This window comes from Protopterus annectens, chromosome 5.part0, assembly GCF_019279795.1.
Source record: "Protopterus annectens isolate FY-2018-M chromosome 5.part0, PAN1.0, whole genome shotgun sequence".
In the NCBI taxonomy this organism is placed as follows: domain Eukaryota; kingdom Metazoa; phylum Chordata; order Ceratodontiformes; family Protopteridae; genus Protopterus; species Protopterus annectens.
In genome coordinates this window covers 1,712,584,819-1,712,604,963 of record NC_056735.1, presented here as the reverse complement: position 1 = coordinate 1,712,604,963, position 20,145 = coordinate 1,712,584,819, and the positions used below count along the sequence as shown (strand labels likewise).

The following is a 20,145-nucleotide window of genomic DNA, read 5'->3' as shown; positions in this document are numbered from 1 at the left end:
GGAGAAGTTTGATTACAAGGGTAATTGTAAATGGAAATACTGGCTTTATCAAATAAGGACATTTTAGATTTCTGAATCATAACAAGGCAGAGGTTTTCATTCTTCTTCCATGATCCACTGCCTCTGTCATACACTAGATAAACCGCACCAATCATATACATCCCCAGATTGAATTAGCATCCCTGTTGTTACTGCACCTCTCAAAATTATCAGTCTATATATTCAGGCTATTAAAGCATGCATCGGTGAACTGTCCTCAAGTTTACACAGCAGTGCATAATTCACTCTCTAAGCCAACCAATGCTCATATATATTTAGCAGCATCTGACTGGGGACTAGATGGAAATAATCTTCTGTTATTTATATTACATTTCACACATTTCTGTTAAAAACACAAGTCAAACAACATTTAGAGTATATAAATAATAAATCAAGGAGTCATTTCATAACTTGGGTAACAACTCCTCAATGACTAGACTGTGTGACCGTGCTTAGTATACATTCTCTAACAGCTCTGCCCGTTATGAAACTGGCTAGCAACTGCATCTGGTCAAAGTGATAGAGAACAAGCACAGAAGAGAATAGAATTGTTTAAAAAATGGAATTTGATTCACAGGGTGGGGTTACAGCAGCTGTTTTCATTGATTTTTATGACAGTTAAACTGGGCATTTGCTAAGGAATTGTATTTTTCACATTATCAGTTTGCTTCTGCAGTCCTGGTAGAAAGAAAAAGTAGTAACAGAGATAAAATCTTATGTTGCCACTGGTTTCAGATTTATCCTTAGAATACTAAAAAAAGTTTGTTTTTTATAATTATACCAATTATGCAGGACCTCCTATTACAACATAAAACTGCAGAGATGTTGTGCTGCACTATATCCCTTGCCCCATTAAACTAAACATACTAAAGGGTGAAAACTAAGCATTTCCCTTGCTTACAAGGCAGCATGACCACAAAATTAGTACACCATTAGTATCCCTTTAAAAGTAGTTGTTTTTACATCAATACTTATACTAAATGATTGCGTATCAAGTTGCTTATCACATCATATTGGCTTTGAGTGGTTAATCACAGAAAACAAAACTGCATAAAAATTATTGGGATACATTAATTTTATCAATGCTAAAAGGGCATTCCCCCTCCTAAGACTGTCATTCTGCACTGGTTAAGTAAATGATTCCAAGACTATGATTTCTGCACCCCCCCCCCAAAAAAAACAACAAAAAAAAAAAAAAACAAAAGTCTTTAGGTCTGATTATGTAAGCCTTGCGGCAGTTCTATATGACCAGCACCTCTTGTGAACACACCTGAAGGTGCTTACTCTGCAGAAATCATTGAGCTAAATATAAAATAATTGATCGCCTAAGCATTTTATTAATTCACATTTTTTTCACAAATGCATGTACTTAGTTGGTCAAGAAGTATTACAAAAATCACACAAAGACTTGATCAGATTCTGGAATAAGGATGCACAGCCCATACCTCTCAACTGTACAGATTATTGCCTCAAATTTTGGTCCATTTTTCATAAACATGTGTTTTTTTAGTAAATCACCTGCAATTCATGGAGGACTGAGGTCAGAAAAATGACAAGACATTTGAGTTTCAGACTTCGAACACTTCAGAAAATTCATGTTAATGCAAAACCCGTTATTGTATCAACTTTCGAAGTTTGTAGGAGCAATTTTTAAAAAACTGTCCCTATTTTTGGGCCTTTGTCCCCTTATTTATAGCTTTGTCCAGATTTTTTGCTCCAAGAAGTTAAGAGGTATGATTGAAGCCTCTAACAAAAGATTTGGGTTCAGATCACTGGATAACCACAAAAGGGGATAGAACTGAAATGGCCAACACCTGCTCACAAGAAGGGCAGCGGCGTAGTTTGCCATGGCTCAAAATAAAGTATCCGACCCAACAGAGATCAAGATAAAATATCTTGGACAAGGAAGCTGGAATCAACATACATAGGTAGCCTGGTCCTTACTACGCTGGGTGTGGTACTACTGTCAATCAGTGCACGTGTGGAAACGGGTATGCAAAGAAACTAAGTCCACAAGCACCAGAGGAGGAAGGCAACACAGACCTTGCTGGAAAAATAGATTTATTGCCACTGTTCCGGCTGGAACACAAAAAAGTAGATCCAAAACTGTTCAAAGCACAAAATCCAAAACTGTTCAAAGCACCATGGTATGCAAAGAAAGGTATGGCACTGCATAATACACACCATTGGCCCAAAGGGCCGTCTAGTAGTCAGAGTTATCTCAACTGCTGACTATATTACATTTTCCGTGACCAGTTCTTGCAAACGAGGACCAAACAGTCGACTCAAGGAAGATGTAATGGCAAGTGAAACGTTTGCAACATAGTTCTTAAGATTTTAAATCAAGTTACCAACATCATACTAACCTGTCCGACACCCTTACCAAAAGAGAAAAATCGCACTTATTATTTCAGTACTCGGCTCACCTAACCTACCATTTATCTATTTCCTCCCCTTCAAGGACAGTCATCATTCGGGAAAACTACAACTTATCTTTCCTCATCTCCTCGACAAGACACCCTAGTTGCAGCAGAGTCTATTGCTGATTTTCGTTTTGGTGACTTCTTCGCTCCATAAGGAAACGCACCATCACTTCCAGCTCATCGCAAACATGTTCAATTACTAATGAGACAGGACAAATTCAACAACTCCCAGCAAAATAGCATCTCCAGTCGACTTTTTTTTTTTTCAGAGGCAAAACGTAATTCGCCCGTTTACCCAGAGCACCTGCACAAATACCGTTACCCATCAGTCAGTATAACATTCAGATCCCACAGCTTCGATACCGCTCATCCACTCTTCACAGTCCCACTTTCCTACCCAATCGCGTCAAGACAACTTCCTTATGAATATTCATTACGTACAGTTACATCACTTTGGAGGCGTGATCAGGTAGTAAGCGTGGGCGTGGCTTGCTACTGCGCATCCGTGGGGTACTCAAAGTACATTACGCCATTGAACGTACGTATCCTTTATACGGGTTTTTATTAAGTCTGCAAAAGGGTGTGAACCGAGACGTTGCTGTTAAACCCAGATTTTAAACGGTGATATGCAGAGCCTGAGTTTTAAAAAGGAAAGGACAAACAAAAAACAGGTGGCATATTTCTTATTTCATTTTAATGTCTAAGATTTTATTCAACTGAAATTTAAACCTGATGGATGATCTATAAGAAGTGAACCAGAACGGTCAAGGAGCAAGACGGGACCTGTGTATCGGATGAGTTATTTGTCATTGTTTTAAATTTAAAACGTAGCGCATAAGGTGAACGTGAACGAAGGATCATGTCAGGGCGGCCCCGAACCACCTCCTTTGCAGAAAGCTGCAAACCTGTTCAGCAGCCGTCAGCTTTCAGTATGAAAGTCAGCAGTGAGTATTGATTTTATTCATTCTTGATCCTTATTACAGAATCTGGTGATTGTGTAGATTAGGACAGTATGGGATGCGCAGTAGCAAGCGCCGCCCGCTATGGCTCTGACGCGGTAACGGGTAGCGAGCTGTTACCGCCTACTTAAAGACAGACAGTACTACAGGGGGTTAATTAGGGTCAGGGGTTAGGGTCAAGGATGAGATTTTATTATTGAGGTCAGGAAAAGGTCTTTAGTATTTGGATCATGAGTTAGGGTTGCTGTCGGTGACGAAGTTCTAGAATTGGGGTCATGGGTTGGATTTTAGGGATAGGGTCAGGGACGGAGTTGTATCATTAGGGACTGAGTTTAGGGTTAGTGTAAGGGAGTTTTAGGGTTAGGATCAACAGGGACCGGGTTTTAGGGTTAGGGATGGAGTCTGTGATGGACAGAATTCGGGTAAGTTAACGGTTAACTGAGTCTTTGAAGCCGGCGCTCTTGATTGACAGCCACTTTGGGCTGCCAGTCAAGTAATCGCCGCCCATTCTCCGCCCATACCTGAGCGAACCAAGACTGTGCATTCTAATCTATACAATTGCCAAGAATTCTTTCATTGGTTTTTTATATTGTGTTTTTGAACGAAGCAGTGAAGTTGCATGGTCATACTTATCTGATTGTGGCTTATATATTTTCTTTACATGCAGTATTTTTTTTAAGTATATAATGCTGTCTGCACATTGAGCTGCCGACTGGTTGAGGGTTTTCGAAGAGCGGTGTTCATCATCTTGTTTTGTAGTAAAGTGAAAATTTCTGTTTTCTGTGTATATGTGGATGGACAGTGTCTTGCAGAATAAGACAGTCTGCATATTTCTTTCTGGTTGTGTGCCCTTTTCCCCAGATTAAAGTTTTTGAAAAGCATCTGTATTGTCTTCTACACATTGCTGGGTTATGGGCCTCTTGGGCCTGGAGCTGAAAATTATTGAGGGTCTCTTTATTTGAATAGACAATTTAACAGCAGGTCGCACCAAACTGGGGAGTAGAAGAAACCGGGCTTCAGTTCTTCTGGTACACAGTGTTAGGGTTGTTCATTTTTGTTAAGATGGTTGGGCATTTCACTTGTGTAAATGTTTTTTACAGCTCCTAAAATTCCATGAGATTTTGCAACAAAATGTTATATAGGTAACGGATACAGTAAGTGAGAGGGAAGATATTTTGTGAAAGCTGAATTTTAGTTAAATTGCAGATCACTCTGACCATGTTTTGGGCTTGTATAATCTTTGCAGTTCTTGCACAAGTATCTTAATGATAAATTGCACATGATTTTCTATATCCCTTGTTTTGTATACTGCAGTATTAATATTGGTAGTAGCCTACAATATAAATCTATTGAGAATTAGACAGAAATGTTCTCTTACAGTCCAGGAAATATTGGTTGACTTTTGTTTGGCCAAGTGTATGGTGCAGAGGTATACTTGCCATCTCTTTCAACTATGACACCTATTTTAAGAGAGATGTCTAGAATGTAAAGTGTCAGGTTTGCCACGAAGAATCAGTTACACATTCTACATTCTGAATATTCGTATAAAGTGCAGTGTTAAATTATGATATTTTTGAGCTTTTTATGATGCATTTTCTAATAATATTAGATGCTGCAGTTAAATTTTTATTTAACCCTTTTTCCCATTTTGCACATGGATCAGTTTGTCACATAGACAGTAACAATCAAGGGTCCACATTCACACCACTGGTTGACTAGTGAATAATACAGAACAGCTGATTTGCATACAAGGTTCAGCTGTAATGGTGAATGGAACAATATTTATTATGATTAGTTTGATGTTTTATATTTTACTCTAATTCTTTATGGGGTATGTATGCTGGCTTCTGGGTTTATTTTCTAGTTTGACTTTTACAGTTGTTTGTTTTTCCCATCTTAATTCTGCAGCTGTTTTCCAGTTTCTGATGTCATGCCACATTTAATTCTGCAAGGTACAAATAGTAATAAATTGTATAGATATTAAATGAAGTTCATCATTGGGTATGCAAAGACCGCTGAGAAAGATAAGCCAAAAAAGTATGTACAACTTTGAGTAACCATTTTCATATTTAAAAGCTTCATATAAATATTAGTTTTGATCTGAATTTCACTTGGCAAGTGATTTATGAGGGAGTGGCTTAATCCGTATCTGTGGCAGTGAGAAGTTAGTTTTGTAGATTATGATCATTAAAATGGCATTTTTTTAGTGTGTAGTGCTGAATTTGTGAGGTAAGGTAGTAGGATTTCTCAGAGTTTTAAATGTTGTTTAACCTCAACTGTGCCAAGTCCTATTGATAATATGTATTTGCATTCCCTGACACAACAGTAAAGTAATTAGGAAGATATTTTGAATGATTGGAGGAAAAATTTAAAGTAGGTGGGTTCTTTTCTGATTAAGTTGTGTTTGGAACCAGACAGGGGTGTCCTTTTCCCCCTTTGTTATTGGATTTATATTTAGAGATGGTGAAGTTGGGGAAAGCAGCAGGCTCAGATGAGGTGACAACAGATATAAATATGTTTGGTGAGATGGAAAGAAATGACTCCTAAGGGTACTTGCAGCAGTGTGGAGAGAAAGGTGCATCTCAGCTAACTGTAGAGCAAGCTTACTAGTAATATTGTTCAAGAACAAAGGCAGCCTTTACAATTGTGGGCAGTATAGAGGTATCTGACCCCCGTCAGACTGCATAACAGTTCTGGGGAGGATGATTGGATGAAAAATAGGATATTTAACAGGTAGTCAAAAGTTAGAACCAGAGGGTCTGCAACCAACTGACATAGAGTGGCGGGGTTAGTGTATGACCACAGAATGCTAAAGAAGCAGTAATGTAATGTGTACAAAACAGTGGTGTGACCAGTAGTGCTGTATGGTACAAAAACCTGAGTGTTAAAGGCAGGACAGTCTATGAAGCTAGAGGTGATGGCAATTAAGTACTTCTGATTGGTGGTAAAATGCACACTGTAGAGTAGACTAAAAATTGAGGACATCACAGGAGAAGCCAAAGTGACTCTACTTGTAGAGAAGGTCAAAGAGAACAGATTGCAGTGATTTGGGCACTTAGAAAAGCAGACTATCCGATGAAGATGTTTTGCGACAGATAAGAAGAAAAGAGGAAACAAGGGTATCCACGAAAGAGCAAGATGTGTGAGAAAAGACCAGCAACAGTCAGACATGATGGCTGAAGTAGGTAGGAGAGTGACATTGAATCAAGAGAGACTGCGACAGTTGACATGACAGCCTGACCCAATGGGGGAAAGGGGATTATTAATTATTATTGAGTGATTATTGAGTTGAGCCATTGACAAAGAAAATAAGGGACTTAGTAATGCAAGGATATAGTTGGTGTGATAATCAAGAAAAGTTGGCTTTGTTTCTATATTGTTTTGTATCTGACAAATCTAGAAAAGGACATCTCAGTGTTGTAGAATATTTTGAGACCATATCGCATCTTTTTGGAATGTAAAATAAATGATATAGCCAGAAATTGTTTAATCTTTATGAATGTACCCACAGACTGATTCAGCAATCCCCTTATTTATGGGGACTCAAAAAGATGTATTTCGGAGTATGGATTTCTTATGGCAGTTAAGGAAATGTGGGAAGAGACTAAATAAAAGATAATACAAAAAGTGAGAAACTAAAAACTTTTTGTTTGTGGATTGTAAGATACAAAGATTGAAAATGTTTTTAAGCCTTTAGTTTTATATATGGGTTGGGCATATTTCTCTCCACTAGAGAAGTTCAGGACAATAATTAAAGAGGGATTTATTATAGGGGAGAAATGTGCAAGAGTCAAGTAGGATAAGTTGATCCTTCTAATAGGTCAACGTGATTTGGGTTACCTGATTTGAAGGCATGTATTTTAAGGTTGTTGTACATGATACAAGCAGATGATTATTCAAAATGGAAATAGATGGTGATAATGAAGCGGAGAGGAAGTTCAAGAATGGTGGGATTTTGGATGCAGATCCTTCATGAATGTAATATTCTGCATAAGTAGCAGAATAAGAAATGGTGGGATTTTGGATGCAGATCCTTTCTGCTACTTATGCAGAATATTATATTCATAAAGTATTCTAAGAACGAGATGACTAAGTAGGGGTGCAGAAAATAGGTAAGAGGAGGCTGGAATTTACTGGAGAACTGACAAGAGGCACCAAGGTATTGGGAGCAAATAAATGAGGTCAAGAAGACATTTGGACTACAGGCTAGAGACTCGTTTCCCTACCAGGGACTGATGTTAAAGTATGGACAAAGAAATGGATAGGGCAGTCTGAAGTGATCTGTTCTGGTAGAATTTTATTGAATCTAGAATAGAAGCTGCTGTTAAAGGGGATAAGTAGTATTAGTAGGATATGTAAACCATTGCATGATGATTAGTGGGGTATATAAAATATTGCATGAAACTGTTGATCAATCAGAGGAGGTTAGAAAACATTGGGAGTAGAGACTGGAAAAGGAACTTTGAGAAAACAATGGGAGGACATATGTATGACTCCCAAGTATGTAACTGTGTCCAGAAGGTTTAAGATCTTTGTTTGGCATGTTTGCTTAGGTGTTTATACCCCAAGCAGACTTCCAAGTAATTTTTCCTTTTGTAGGTAGCAGATGTTGGAGGTGTGACGTGGAAGAAACTGGGCACATAGTTTTGGTGAGTGTAATGAGTTGGTATGCTTTAAACTTTCCTTACAGAGTACTCTGAAATATATTGGGTGAACAAGTGTCTGCAACTAAGGAAATTTTATTTTTTGAGCTGGGAAGCAGGATCTGAATTGGTTAGATAGTAAAGACTTGGTTACTTTGCTTTTTTTTAGCCAACAGAATTAAACTTGAGAAAATGGAAATTAGTCTAAACCAAGTGTATTTGAAGTATGGAATATTTATAAAAGAACTGGAAGAGGGACCTTTTAGAAAAGAGAAGATGCAAATTGCATAGAAATGGAAAAGTGTGGGAACAATGCATGTAGAATAATGTTCAGGAGGAAGAGCGAGGTTTAAGGGAAGGCAGGAATTCAGCAGATTTATTTAATGTTAGCGGGGTAATAGTTGCATCATATTTTCAGATTATGTAATGTTAGACTGCTGATAGTTGCTATTTTTGTATAATGTATGTAAAAGTGAAAAATGTTAGCATGGTTTGTTTTCTGTTTAATGTACGTTTGTCTGTTAATGTGCTTAACTACCATGGGAATGTAAGGCTAGACTTGTATTATTCGCTCTTATATTTTGTGTACAAGTTGCCCAGAGATGGGCCAGATAAGGATATGCGGAGACATTTTGCAGGTTTCCCCTATCCATGAGGGACAAGGGTGCTAAACCAATGGTGAATTTGTGGTTATTCATCCATTCGACTAGGTTACGTTTGAATAGAATAATGCGCTTCAGTGGAAGCAGTATTCTATATGATACAACCCTATCTCTCCCAATGTGTTCTGTTTATTTTGCAAAAGATATTGAAATCTCTTGAGTGGATGCTTGTGATACCATTGGACTTGAAAATGTGTAATCAATGTGACAGAATGGGGTTTGTTTAAGTTTTATACACAAGGCATAGATCGCTTCTCAGTACTTTGTATGATACCGAGAACAGGGACAAGGTTTTGAGACTAGCTGCATAGTTTTTTGTTTTAGGCCTTTTATTTATTTGGTGGGAATGTGCTATGCCAGTTGCGACAAGTGTTTTGAATAGGGACGTACCAAAAACGTAGTTGTATTCAAAGGTCAGCCTAATGAATGCCAAGTGCTACTGAACTGTTACATCCTTGGATCTGGACACAAAACATTAGCTTTGACTTCTGAAAAGTAAATGCCAAAGTGGAGTGTCACAAGGACTGAGCCCTGGGGGTATGACTACTAGGAGCAGATCTTTTAGAGGAGGTATAGCCACCCACCTAACTTTCTGGATGGGAGCTCAGGTCACCTCGTAAATGACTGATATTTTTTCTCTGGTGGGTTGAGAAGTCACGAAAAGCTGGACTATTCTCACATTTTTATTGTGAGAAACATCAGCCCAGCTGGACCTTTTATAAGACATGATTGAACTTCAGGACCTGGAAGAGGGTTTAAAGATGCCAAGTTAAATGTGAAAGACATATCCTAGGTTATGGTTTGGAAAATATGCAATGGATGACTAGTACATTAATAACAGCACAACTTCTGCTCAGAGTTTACAACATAGCTGGTTCAGATGTATTGGACTGGTTTGTTCCATGATTCTACATATTTAGCCTCTGAAATTCAAACCTGCCAAAATTTAGGGTATTAGTTAACGGAGAGGCATTCATGGTTTAGTTTGTTGAATTGACTAGTAATGCACAGCCTTGTGAATTGTGTAGCTGCTTGTGAAAAACTTGTACAGTAAACTCTCTGTTAACCGGCACCCATGGGGATTGGTAGATGCTGGATAACTGTAGTTTCTGGTTGCTTGGGAGTTGCTGTTTAAAATAGGCCAGACTAATGCTGTACCCTATCCTATTTGTTTGGCTTGACTTGTTCTTAGGTTGGAGAGAGTGGGAATTTATTCCGGTCTTCCCTTTTAAAACTCTAAAAAAACGTAAGGTATGTTTCTGTGTGTGTGTGTGGGGGGGGGGACAACGAAGTGCAACACGTGAAAATTGTACTGTATTTCTTCTTTTTCCCTCTGGTTGCTTTAGTTCCTGTTAACTGTACTAGTTCATATCTTTGATGTGCTGGACAGATTATTACAGTCTGGTGGCAAGTATTTATTTTATTTTATTTTACATTTGTTAACCGGGCTAGTCTAACTGGATATATTTCCATTTTCAGCAGAGGCCCCGGGAGAAAAGCTCCACATATAGACAAAAGAGGTATAACATGATCAAAAATAACAGATTACACTCTGGTAGGACGTAGACAATGAACATAATTACTAAAAGAAAATGACTTTAAATTCCTAGACAATGTAAATAGCAACATGTTAAGGCTTATTACATATTTTAAAACCAAGAAGAGAAAAGTGCAAGACCAAGGAGAGAGAAACAACGATAGATAGAGAGAGCAGATTTGTAAAAGATATATGCTTTCTGGAAAAGAGTCATAGCCATATAGAGGAAAGATATAGGGGAGAAGTCCATATATGGTAGAGAAAGAGAGCTAAGGGAGAAAGCAGGAGGCACAAAAGAATAGGGAGAGAAAAAAGAGGGTTAACTAAGGAAATTAGCTTTTTAATCAGGATTAGAGCAGGGGCACATCCAGTGGCTTTTAAGGTAGATTCTAAGTTTTTGAACAGAACAGTAGATGCAATGGAAGTAAGTTCGGTAGGAAGTTGATTCCAGTGTTTACCAATGGAATTCGAGAAGAGGGAATCCCCAGCTAGGTTATTAGATTTGGTTAAGGTGACTAGCAGTTTGTTTGATGAGCGGAGTGAGTTCAGATTAGAATAAGGGGTTAAGAGGTTAGAAAGTACAGGTGTGTTATGAGGTTGGTAGAAAGCTCTTTGGACAAACGTGAGTTGGGAAAGAAGCAGCATGTTTGTCAGTTCAAGCCAGTTAAGTTGCTGCAGATTCAGACAGTGGTGAGTTCTGAACAGCTTACCAGTAACAAATCTAGCTATATTATTGTAAGTGGTAGACAGTTTGGAGAGATTGTTTTTCTTGAGGTTAGTATAGATTGGTGAGGCATAGAGAAGAGTGGAAATAAGGTGAGAGTGAGCAAGAGTAACTTTGGCTGGGGAGGTTAAGAAAGTTTTAATTCTATAGAGAGCCAAGTTTCCTGTTTACAGATTTAATGGTATTGTTGATATGACAGTCAAAGGAAAGATTGTTGTCAATCGTGACTCCTAGCAGTTTAGTAGTAGAGTCAGGTGATATAAGGGTTCCATTATTAGATAAGATGGTGAAGTCTAATGTAGGAGATCTGGTAGTAGGCCTAAAAAGTAAGAGTTTGGTTTTTTTTGCGTTTAGGAGGAGGCAATGTTTTAAGAACCAAGTTTCAACTTTGGAAAATACAGTTTGAGTATTAGTTTGAAGTTTAATGGATTTAGCAGAGCAAATTAGTGTGGAGTCATCAGCGTATTGTATGCATGTAGCTTGGGGAATAGCTACTTCTAAGTCATTTATAAAGAGGGAGAAAAGAAGGGGTCCGAGAATAGAGCCTGGGGTACCCCAAGTGAAATTGGGAGAAGAGATGAGAGTTTGTTGTCCCAGAGGACGGCCTGTTTCCTGTTAGTGAGATAGGAACTAAACCAGTGGACAACCTTAGATTCTAAGGATAGAGATTCGAGAATATTTAAGAGGAGAGAGTGGTTGACCATGTCGAAGGCTTTGGACAGGTCAATAAAAAGAGCTGAAGACAGGATGTTATTATTGCGATTTTTGTTAATAAAGTCTGTAAAGGAGAGGAGAGCGGTGGTTGTGCTATGAAAAGGCCTAAAGCCATGTTGACAGTCAGAAAGAATGTTATTTGTTATTAAGTGGTTCATTAACTGATGGTGAACACATTTTTCCATGATTTTTGCGAGTGGGGACAAGAGAGCTATGGGCCTATAATTAGAATATTCATAGGAGTTACCTCCTTTATGTAAGGGTATGATGTGAGAGATTTTCCATATGTCGGGTATGGTTGCTTCATTTACAGTTCTATTAATAAGGATGGATATGGGATAGGCTATTTCAGAGGCTGCTTTTTGAAGGAATTCAGATGGAAGCTGGTCTGCCGAGGGGGTACATGGTTTGAGTTTGTGGATACATTTCTGTATAAAGGTAGTGGAGATGGGTTGTAGCCTAAAGGTTGGTAGTTTGAAGGATGTAAGGTCAGGGATGCTAGTGTTGTCACTAGAGAGATGGGAGGCCAATGAATTAATAGTATCAATAAAGAATGAGTTGAAAGTATTGGCAGTATCAAGGGAGGAATTCTTTTCAGACCCGGAAGGGGACGGGGTGGTAGTCTGTCCAGGGTGAAGAAGTCTGTTTAGGGTTGACCAGAATTTTTGAGGGTTATTGTGTTTTGCTTGCTGGAGATTACTATAATAACTCTTTTTATCAGAGAAGATAGCTTTTTTGGTACTGTTTCTTAGGTGCCTAAAGGTCTGTTGGTCTATGGGAGATTTGCTGGTTCGCCATTTTTTCCAAGATTTGTTCCTAAGTAACATTTTTTGTCTTGTGTCTTTAGATAGCCAGGGGGCAGGTTTAGATTTAATTCGGATGGAACGTTTTGGTGCGTGATTATCTAGAATTGTTAGGAATGTGGTGTTAAAGTATAGAACAGCTTCTTCAAGAGGAAGTGTCTTTAGTGGGTTCCAGTTGCAGGCATTTAGTTCAGTTTTAAATTGAATAGGGTTCAAACATTTGAGATCACGTAGGGTCTTATACATAGGAGAATTGTTAGAGGCATTTTTTTATCTTATAATATAGGTTAGATTGTGGTCACTAAAGTCATCATAAGGTCATTAGGTAGGTTTAAGTAAAATAAGATGTTTCCAAAGAAAAGAGTTTTAAGATGAAACATTTTTCCTACAGATCTGTTGTGGTTGGACATATTTCTGCAGGTGCTGTGCTGTTACTAGTGTAATTATCATTCATTGCACTCGTGCACACCATAACTTTGAGTATGTCACAGATGGATGGGTCAGGATTTGCTGGTGGGGACTTGTATGTGCAAATTTGAAGAAAGTAGGCCTTAAGGGACATGCTACTTTCTTAGTGTGCAAGAGGGCTGCATATTATTTTGATAAAAAGTGGGGGCAATGCAATACCACCTACTTAAGGCATACTGTCGGGTCTTCTTCTGAAGAGAGAGACGGGACTGTTTTTTTTTAGATACCACTGTTTACTGTTGTGTGATCTACTTAATATAGATTCTTAATGATTTAGTAAAAACGTAATGATTTCTAAAGATTATCTGAGCTGATGTTTTCTAACTTTGTTTGCACTGTACTCGCTTACAGTATATCCAGACTTAGTCTGTTTTTCCTCTGTATACTTAAGTTTTGAAAGCAATTTGCTCACTAATTGATATTTTCCAAGTTGTATATAGCTGGGAATATTCAGGAAGAAGTTAAAACTGAAAGATGGATGTAAAAGAATATTGATGACAAGACTTTGCATTTGGTTTTGGATACTATTCTGGTTCGTGCATAGCATTGTGTTCAGAGGAAGTGATGAGGATAGCAAGTACCTCATTGACTTTACATACTGGCTTGTTTGGTCTGTATCCACAATAAGCTGCTGGTTTTATATGGTGCGGATCTATGGCTTCATCAGATGCTGTGCTCGTTTCACTCGTGCTGGTAATTGTTTTGTTTTCTGTACAGCAAGTGTCAGTTGTATAAGTACAGCATTTGTGTTGCTAAGTACATTTTGTGGGTTTATGTGATGGTAACTTTTGAAAGGAGGAGAGTTGTAGTCTCGGATTTGTTCAAGATCATTCCATGGCATTTTCCTATAGCGCCTGATTTGCATTTGAATCTCTTGGGCAGGAAATTGCAAATGATGGAACAGACATAGTTGGTTTAATGATTCTGTCTGATAGTGAGTCCATCCTGTGCAACTCCTTGACTACAAGCCATGCAAGCATTAGAACCACTCGGTAATCCAAACTTTCCTAAACAGTTAAGTACCTCTTCTGTTCCCTAATGCATCACTCTGTGCCCCTCAAGTGCTGAGGTGTTCATTAAATGTCTGAAAGCTGCTGGTTTTAAGTTTTATACTGGTGAAAGTGTTGCTAGCAAATTCTTTTCTTAACAATGCTCACTGATAAGTCACAGATTCAGGTCTTAAACTAAGATGCTGGAGTAGATTTTATTTATTTACATTTTGTTGACCGGGAGTGCCCGACTGGATGTATGTCCATTTTCAGCAGAGGCCTGGGGAGAAAAGCTCCACAGTTTAAATTATACAAGACAGTAATTACATTGGCTTTACATAGCAATTAACAATTTGATCAACATAACAATTAAAAATTACAAACATAGTTACAGATGAAGAACATAGTACATCAGTAGACAACTAGAATCTTTATTATCTGCAAAGTACATAAGACATTAACAATTATTACAATAAGTTTCTGCTGTTATAATAAGTAGTTAGGCTTATGAGCATCAGAGCTTACTATAATCAAGGTAGTTAGTGGGGTGGAAAGAAAGATAGTGGGTGGATGGGGTGGGTGATATTAGAGGGGGAGTTGCAAGGGTATAGCTAGCATGTTTTTAGGTGCGCTTTTAGTAAAGTTTTGAAGTGAGTGCATGATGGTACAGAGGTAATTGTGGGTGGGAGAGAATTCCATTATTTGGCTATGGCGCAAGAGAATAGTGCTTCTCCAGTAGAGTTATTGGCTTTAGTGACTTGCAAGTGATTTTTGTTGCTGGATTTTGGTGGTCTGGTGGTGTGATAGGGTTGGAATAGATTCTGGAGGGATGGGACGTTTAGTGGATGGTTTACTAGTTTGTGGGCGAGTGTGAGTAGATACCATTGAAGGAGGTGAGGGAGTTCAAGCCAGCCCAGTTCAGTAAGAGAGAGACAGTGGTGACTGCGGTAGGATGCCCCTGTGGCGAATTTGGCGATTTTGTTGTAGCAGGTCTCGAGCTTGTTTGCATCACATTGCCTTAGGTTGGTATATATTGAAGAGGCATAAAGTAGGGTGGAGATGAGGTGGTAATTTGCTATTGAAATCTTTGCTGCTTTGGTGAGAAGTTGCTTATTTCTGTATAATGCTCCTAGTTTTTTGTGGACTTTTTTTTATTGTTCTGGATAGGTGAATGTAAAATTTTAGTTTGTATTTTTCAACTCCTAGCAATTTGTTGTGTTCTTTTGGGTATATAGTGGTGTTGTTTGCTGTGATGTTAAAGTGAGAGTTGTTTTGAGTATGTTTTGTGGGTTGGAAGATGAGTAGTTTTGTTTGGGTTGAGTATTAATTGGGCATTGGATAACCAAGTTTCAACAGAGGAATAGGCTTCCTGTGTGACTTGCAATTTGGGTAGGGACTGGGCTGAGCAGATGTCCTCTGCGTGTTGTATGAGTGTGCCATGTCTGGTGGCAGAGGCTAGATTATTGGTGAAAATAGAGAAGAGTAGAGGTCAAGGATGGATCCTTGGGGAACCCCTATATAGACAGGTAGTTGGGGAGATATGTCATTCTGCCATGCAACGGATTGTTGGCAGCCAGACAGGTAACTCTGAAACCAGTAGGTGACTGAGAGAAGGATAGGTTATTGAGGACAGAGATGAGTTGTTTGTGTGGGACCATGTCGAATGCTTTAGATGGGTCTAGTAAAGTAGCAGAGGGAGAGAGACATTGTTTTTATGCTGAAGGATAGTGTTAGTAAAGGAGAGTAAGGCAATGGTGGTGCTATGGTTTGGTTGGAAACCATGTTAGTATTGGAAAGGAGGTTGTTAGTAAGGAAGTAGTCTGAGACCTGAGAGTGAGTGCATCCAATGCAAATTTATTTTGGAGAGTGGAGAGAGAATAGCTATGGGGTGGTAATTGGTTAGTTCTGTGGAGGGGAATTATATGTGATACTTTCCATAGTGTGGGAACATAACTTTCTGACAGAGATCGGTTAATCAAGATGGATACTGGGTAGGCTAGAGCAACAGTTAGTATTCACTTGGGAGGTTGTCTGCTGCTAATTTGGTGGGCTTAAGTTTAGTTAAGAGACTTTTTATGTGGTGGTAGGAACAGGAGAAAGAGAAGACAGTGGGGAGATTACTAGTTTAAGGTGTTGGTTGGAGTGGAGGGGGGTTGTGTTGTCTTGCTAGTGATAGTATGGTTTGTGTGTGTTGAATGAGGTAGAAATATTTTCAGAGGAGTGAGGGATGTTAGGAGGAGGGGTACTGACTTTTTACCTGGGTGGAGGATGGAGTTTATGGAGGACCAGAATTGTTTGGGGGTTGTATTGGGAGGAGTCTAGGGCAGACTGGTAGTATTGGAATTTGTCCTGTTTTATTAGCTTTTTGACTCTATTGTGTAGTTCAAGGAATTTGTCTAGTTGGGGGTTGGTTTTGCACCAGTGCTCCCGGGCTTTATCCCTGTTTTTCATTTCTGACTTGGTGGTTTTCTTTAGCCATGGGGAGGGGTTGTGCTTTGGTTCTGGAAAGTCTTATGGGGGGGGGGTGTTAATTAAGGATGCTCAGGAAGGTAATACTAAAAAATTCAACTGTGTCATCAAGACTGAGGTACTTTAGAGGATGCCATTTACATTCTTTGAGGCATGAGATGAATGCGAGTGGGTTAAAGTTTAGTTTTTTACGTATTTGACGGTAGATGACAGGTTTAGCTTAATATAGGTATTTTTTTAGTAGAAATGTTGGAGAGTGATCACTGAGGCTATCCAATAAGCAGCCTGCTATACATGACTGGGGGCTCTTACTGACTAGTATCCAATCCAGGGTAGTGTGCTTGTTGGAGTTTTTATTTATCCTGTTTGGCGACTGGGCTAGTTGGGTGAAGGTTTAGATGATGGGTTTTATGGTTGCCAGAATAGGATTGCCAGTCAATATTATAATCACCTAAAATTATAGTTTCTTGGGGCGATGGTGGGTAGTCCAGCTGAGGAGGTTTTCTAGTGGAGGGATGTTTTGCTCAGGTGGGAAGTAGCATCCAATTATGTTGATGGTTTTATTTTTGAGGTTTGTAAATATTCTTCATTGCCTATTTGTGGAGCTGATGATTTTAAGATCTGGATGTTTAGATGCTGTTTAAGTATTATAGCTATACTGCCTCCTTTCGTGTTTAGCTGGTCTACTCTTAGTATGCTGTAACCGGTAGGGAGGATTTGCTCACTGGTAATGTGAGGTTTTAGCCAGGTTTCTGTCAGGATGACTATATGTGGGGAGTACAAGTCTCTGGTGGCATGGAGTTCATGGACCTTGTTGGATATACTTTTATATTGTTTAGGCTTAGTAAAAGGAGGTCACTTGGCTTTCTATTGGCTGTAATTTGGGAGAAGTTGTGGTTTCTATTCTGATTATTAGGAGTGGGGTTGAAGATGGCGGGGCCAGGGTTGGGGTGGATGCCTCCACTTGGGGCTAGTTTTGATATGCATGAGGTTATTAGTTTTCTCGGTTTTTGAATGTGTTTGTTTATTAGAGAAACTTTATGATTGTGCTCTGTGGGTAATGGGTATGGTGGGAGGGATACTATGTTAAGTTGTAGGGATGCTTTTTGTTTGAGTGATATAGTTGATAGAATATGTGGGCGGTGCATAGGGATGGTTCTTGAGTTGGTGGGAGGGAAGCTGAGTGAGGGGGAGACATGAGTGGAGGTGTGAGTAGTAGTACAGTGGTATTGGTTGAGTGGGAGAATGATGGAGTTTTGGTAGGATGTAAGATATGCAAGGAGAGTGCATGCAGTGAGCATAGGTATGGTATTCTTATATATGTTAGCTGAGGAGGAAGGATAGTAGTGGGAAGATGGAGGTAGTGTTGGGTTTAGTGCTGTGGTTGGCTGTTGGAAAGATGGGAGGGGTTTTGCTCGTGTAATAAAGATAGGATCACTGGGGGCGGGTGGGAAGCGAAGGTGGGCAGAGACCCTGTTAGTTGCTATTACGAGGGGGCTGGAAACAGTCGGGTAACAGAGTAAAAAGAACATATGATTGTGAATGTGGAGACTCCGGTAGGTACCCTGTATTTCCACGAACTAGTTAGCTGTGCCCCAGTGCAAGCAGTTTTAGTAAGTTTGGTCTTATTCCTTCCATTTCAAACAAGAATGTTGAGGAAGGTGGGCTGCCTTGTCAAGGGGAATGTGTTCAAGAGAAGTCCAGTCAATTTGTGACCTGATTGAAGCGAAGTCTTGTAGGAATATGACCCCATTGTTGAATGGCAAGTGTAGGGTAGTGATCACTTAAAGTTTCTGTGGAAAGTACCTGATTGAGTGATAGTTTGGAGGAATTAAGATGGAATCCAGTCAAATGTAGTGTGTTTATTTGTAGATTTATTGAATTTGGTTTTGTGAGTTGAATAGTTGGGAGAAAGCAAAAAAAAGATGCCTTGTTGCTGTTAATACTGTAACTGTCTAATGATTGTTTGGTTTACATGTGTTGCAGCATTTGGTTTACTATTTCCACTGTTGAAGTGGTTGCTATGTAATACTTTTGTAGGAAACTTGCAATCAAGAGCAAAAGATTTGTATCATTTGGCTGGTTGTCTTCTTTTCACTATGAGAAGTAAATCCCAGAAAGCCTTTTAAGTGGTGGAAGTAAGTATTTGACGAGCCTACGTATTGTGCTTTAGCTTGCTTTTTAGTTTAATATAAGAGTTAGTACTCAAATTATGTAGTGAAATATTGCCCAAGATCTATCTTTAACTCCAGTCGCTCTTTCCAGAATGATTCCTCATCCTGTATCAGTTTTTCATTGCAACTTCTGTTCCTCTTCTCTTTTTTGGAGACATCATTCGGAACTGCTTGTTCTCAACGTCACAGTTGCTGCACTTTGAGTAGTTGCCAGATCTGGAGGTTTTTCTGATGGTGGTTTTCACCTTATTTTTTTAGTGTCCCTTTACTCAGAAGTATCATAGGGGCATACTGATGAGGTTTCCGTTTTTACTGTTTAGTGTGGATCATTTTTCTGCTGTAGTTGAAGAGGTTTTTAGCCTATCTGCTTGTCTTCATAGAATCATAGAAAGTTTATTACCCTAATGGCCTTAGGGCCCTTGCAAGGCTGGCCAAGTTCTACACTTATTTTCCACGGTTGGTACCTATTGCCCATGTCCAAGAGGGGCACTGGTAGAACCCCTATGGTTACAGTTACCCATCCAATTGTCCAGACTGGGTTTGAAGAGGTGTTTGCATAAAGCATTGGTGTAAAATTCTGCATAGTTGCCAGTTTCATCTGATGGGGAGGTGCAGACAAGCTGTTTATAATATTCCGTAAGAGGTGATAATCTGCTTTGGGGAAGCTTTTAAGTTTAGTTGCTGCAAGGGGGGAGTCAGATGCGTCAGATCTCAGCAGGGAAAGCCTCACAGTGGGGTGCTACAGTGGTCCGCCATATTGGTAAGCACCAGATCCAGGATGTTGGCACCCCTTGTGGGGGTGTCAGCTGGTCGCGGGCATTGAAGTTAATGAAGTCTAGGAACCTTTGGGCAAATGAGTTTGAACATGAGTAATTTGCCTATTCAGTGCATGGGTAGTTAGTCACCCAAGTCCATGGTGTTTGGATGTATCTTGATAGACTCTAGTAGATCCAAATAGGCAGAGTGGGTGTCCTGATTCATGGAGGGGGTCCTGTAGCTGGCAATGACGTGAATAGGTGTCCTACCAACAGTTAATTGCACCTGAAGTATCTCCAGGGAATCATGCTGTTTGACCATTCTGGAGGTGTGTTTATCTTTAGTTTTCACGCCTTCAATTTGTGGTCTGAACATGTAGAAGGAGGTGTATAACCCTCTATGGCTCAGGTGCACTCCATAGCCTTGAACCAGGTCTCCGACTGCACAAATGTCTGCTTCTTTTAAGGTGAGGACTGCTTCCAGTGAGTGCAGTTTCCTGTTAAGACTCCTAGTATTTAGCAGCATAACCTTGAGGTTGTTTTTAGATGAAGTTTATACATCAGGAATTTTGTCCTTGAGACACCTGCCTAAAAAGGCAGTATGGGGTGGCAAGAGCCTTAGTAGCCGAAATCCCAGGAATGATGGATGAAGACCATCTCTAACAACGCATCTAGGTCTGTCGATCATGTCATCCCAGGCTGACTGATGCTGGATCCCCTTAGAATGACGCCAGAAACTAAACCGATTATGGAAGTCAGTCATTTTCTGTTTGTATTGAGGCATCA

The 20,145-nt window shown here is 39.4% G+C and overlaps 1 protein-coding gene and 1 long non-coding RNA gene across 3 annotated transcripts in view; one reads left to right on the top strand and one right to left on the bottom strand.

Moving 5' to 3' along the window:
- Window positions 1–2,887, bottom strand: part of LOC122801851 — a 635,962-nt gene extending 633,075 nt beyond the window's left edge. Inside the window, exon 1 of the long non-coding RNA XR_006364810.1 lies at window positions 2,475–2,887. This is a non-coding gene — a long non-coding RNA (uncharacterized LOC122801851). The remainder of the gene's footprint in view (window positions 1–2,474) is intronic.
- Window positions 2,888–3,016: 129 nt separating this feature from the next.
- Window positions 3,017–20,145, top strand: part of GSK3B (glycogen synthase kinase 3 beta) — a 1,987,846-nt gene continuing 1,970,717 nt past the window's right edge. The window contains exon 1 of one of the 2 annotated variants that reach the window (XM_044071503.1): window positions 3,017–3,406. In XM_044071503.1, the coding sequence (XP_043927438.1) occupies window positions 3,322–3,406 (85 nt within the window). In that variant the 5' untranslated portion in view covers window positions 3,017–3,321. The remainder of the gene's footprint in view (window positions 3,407–20,145) is intronic. The other variant, XM_044071504.1, reaches the window with a different exon arrangement.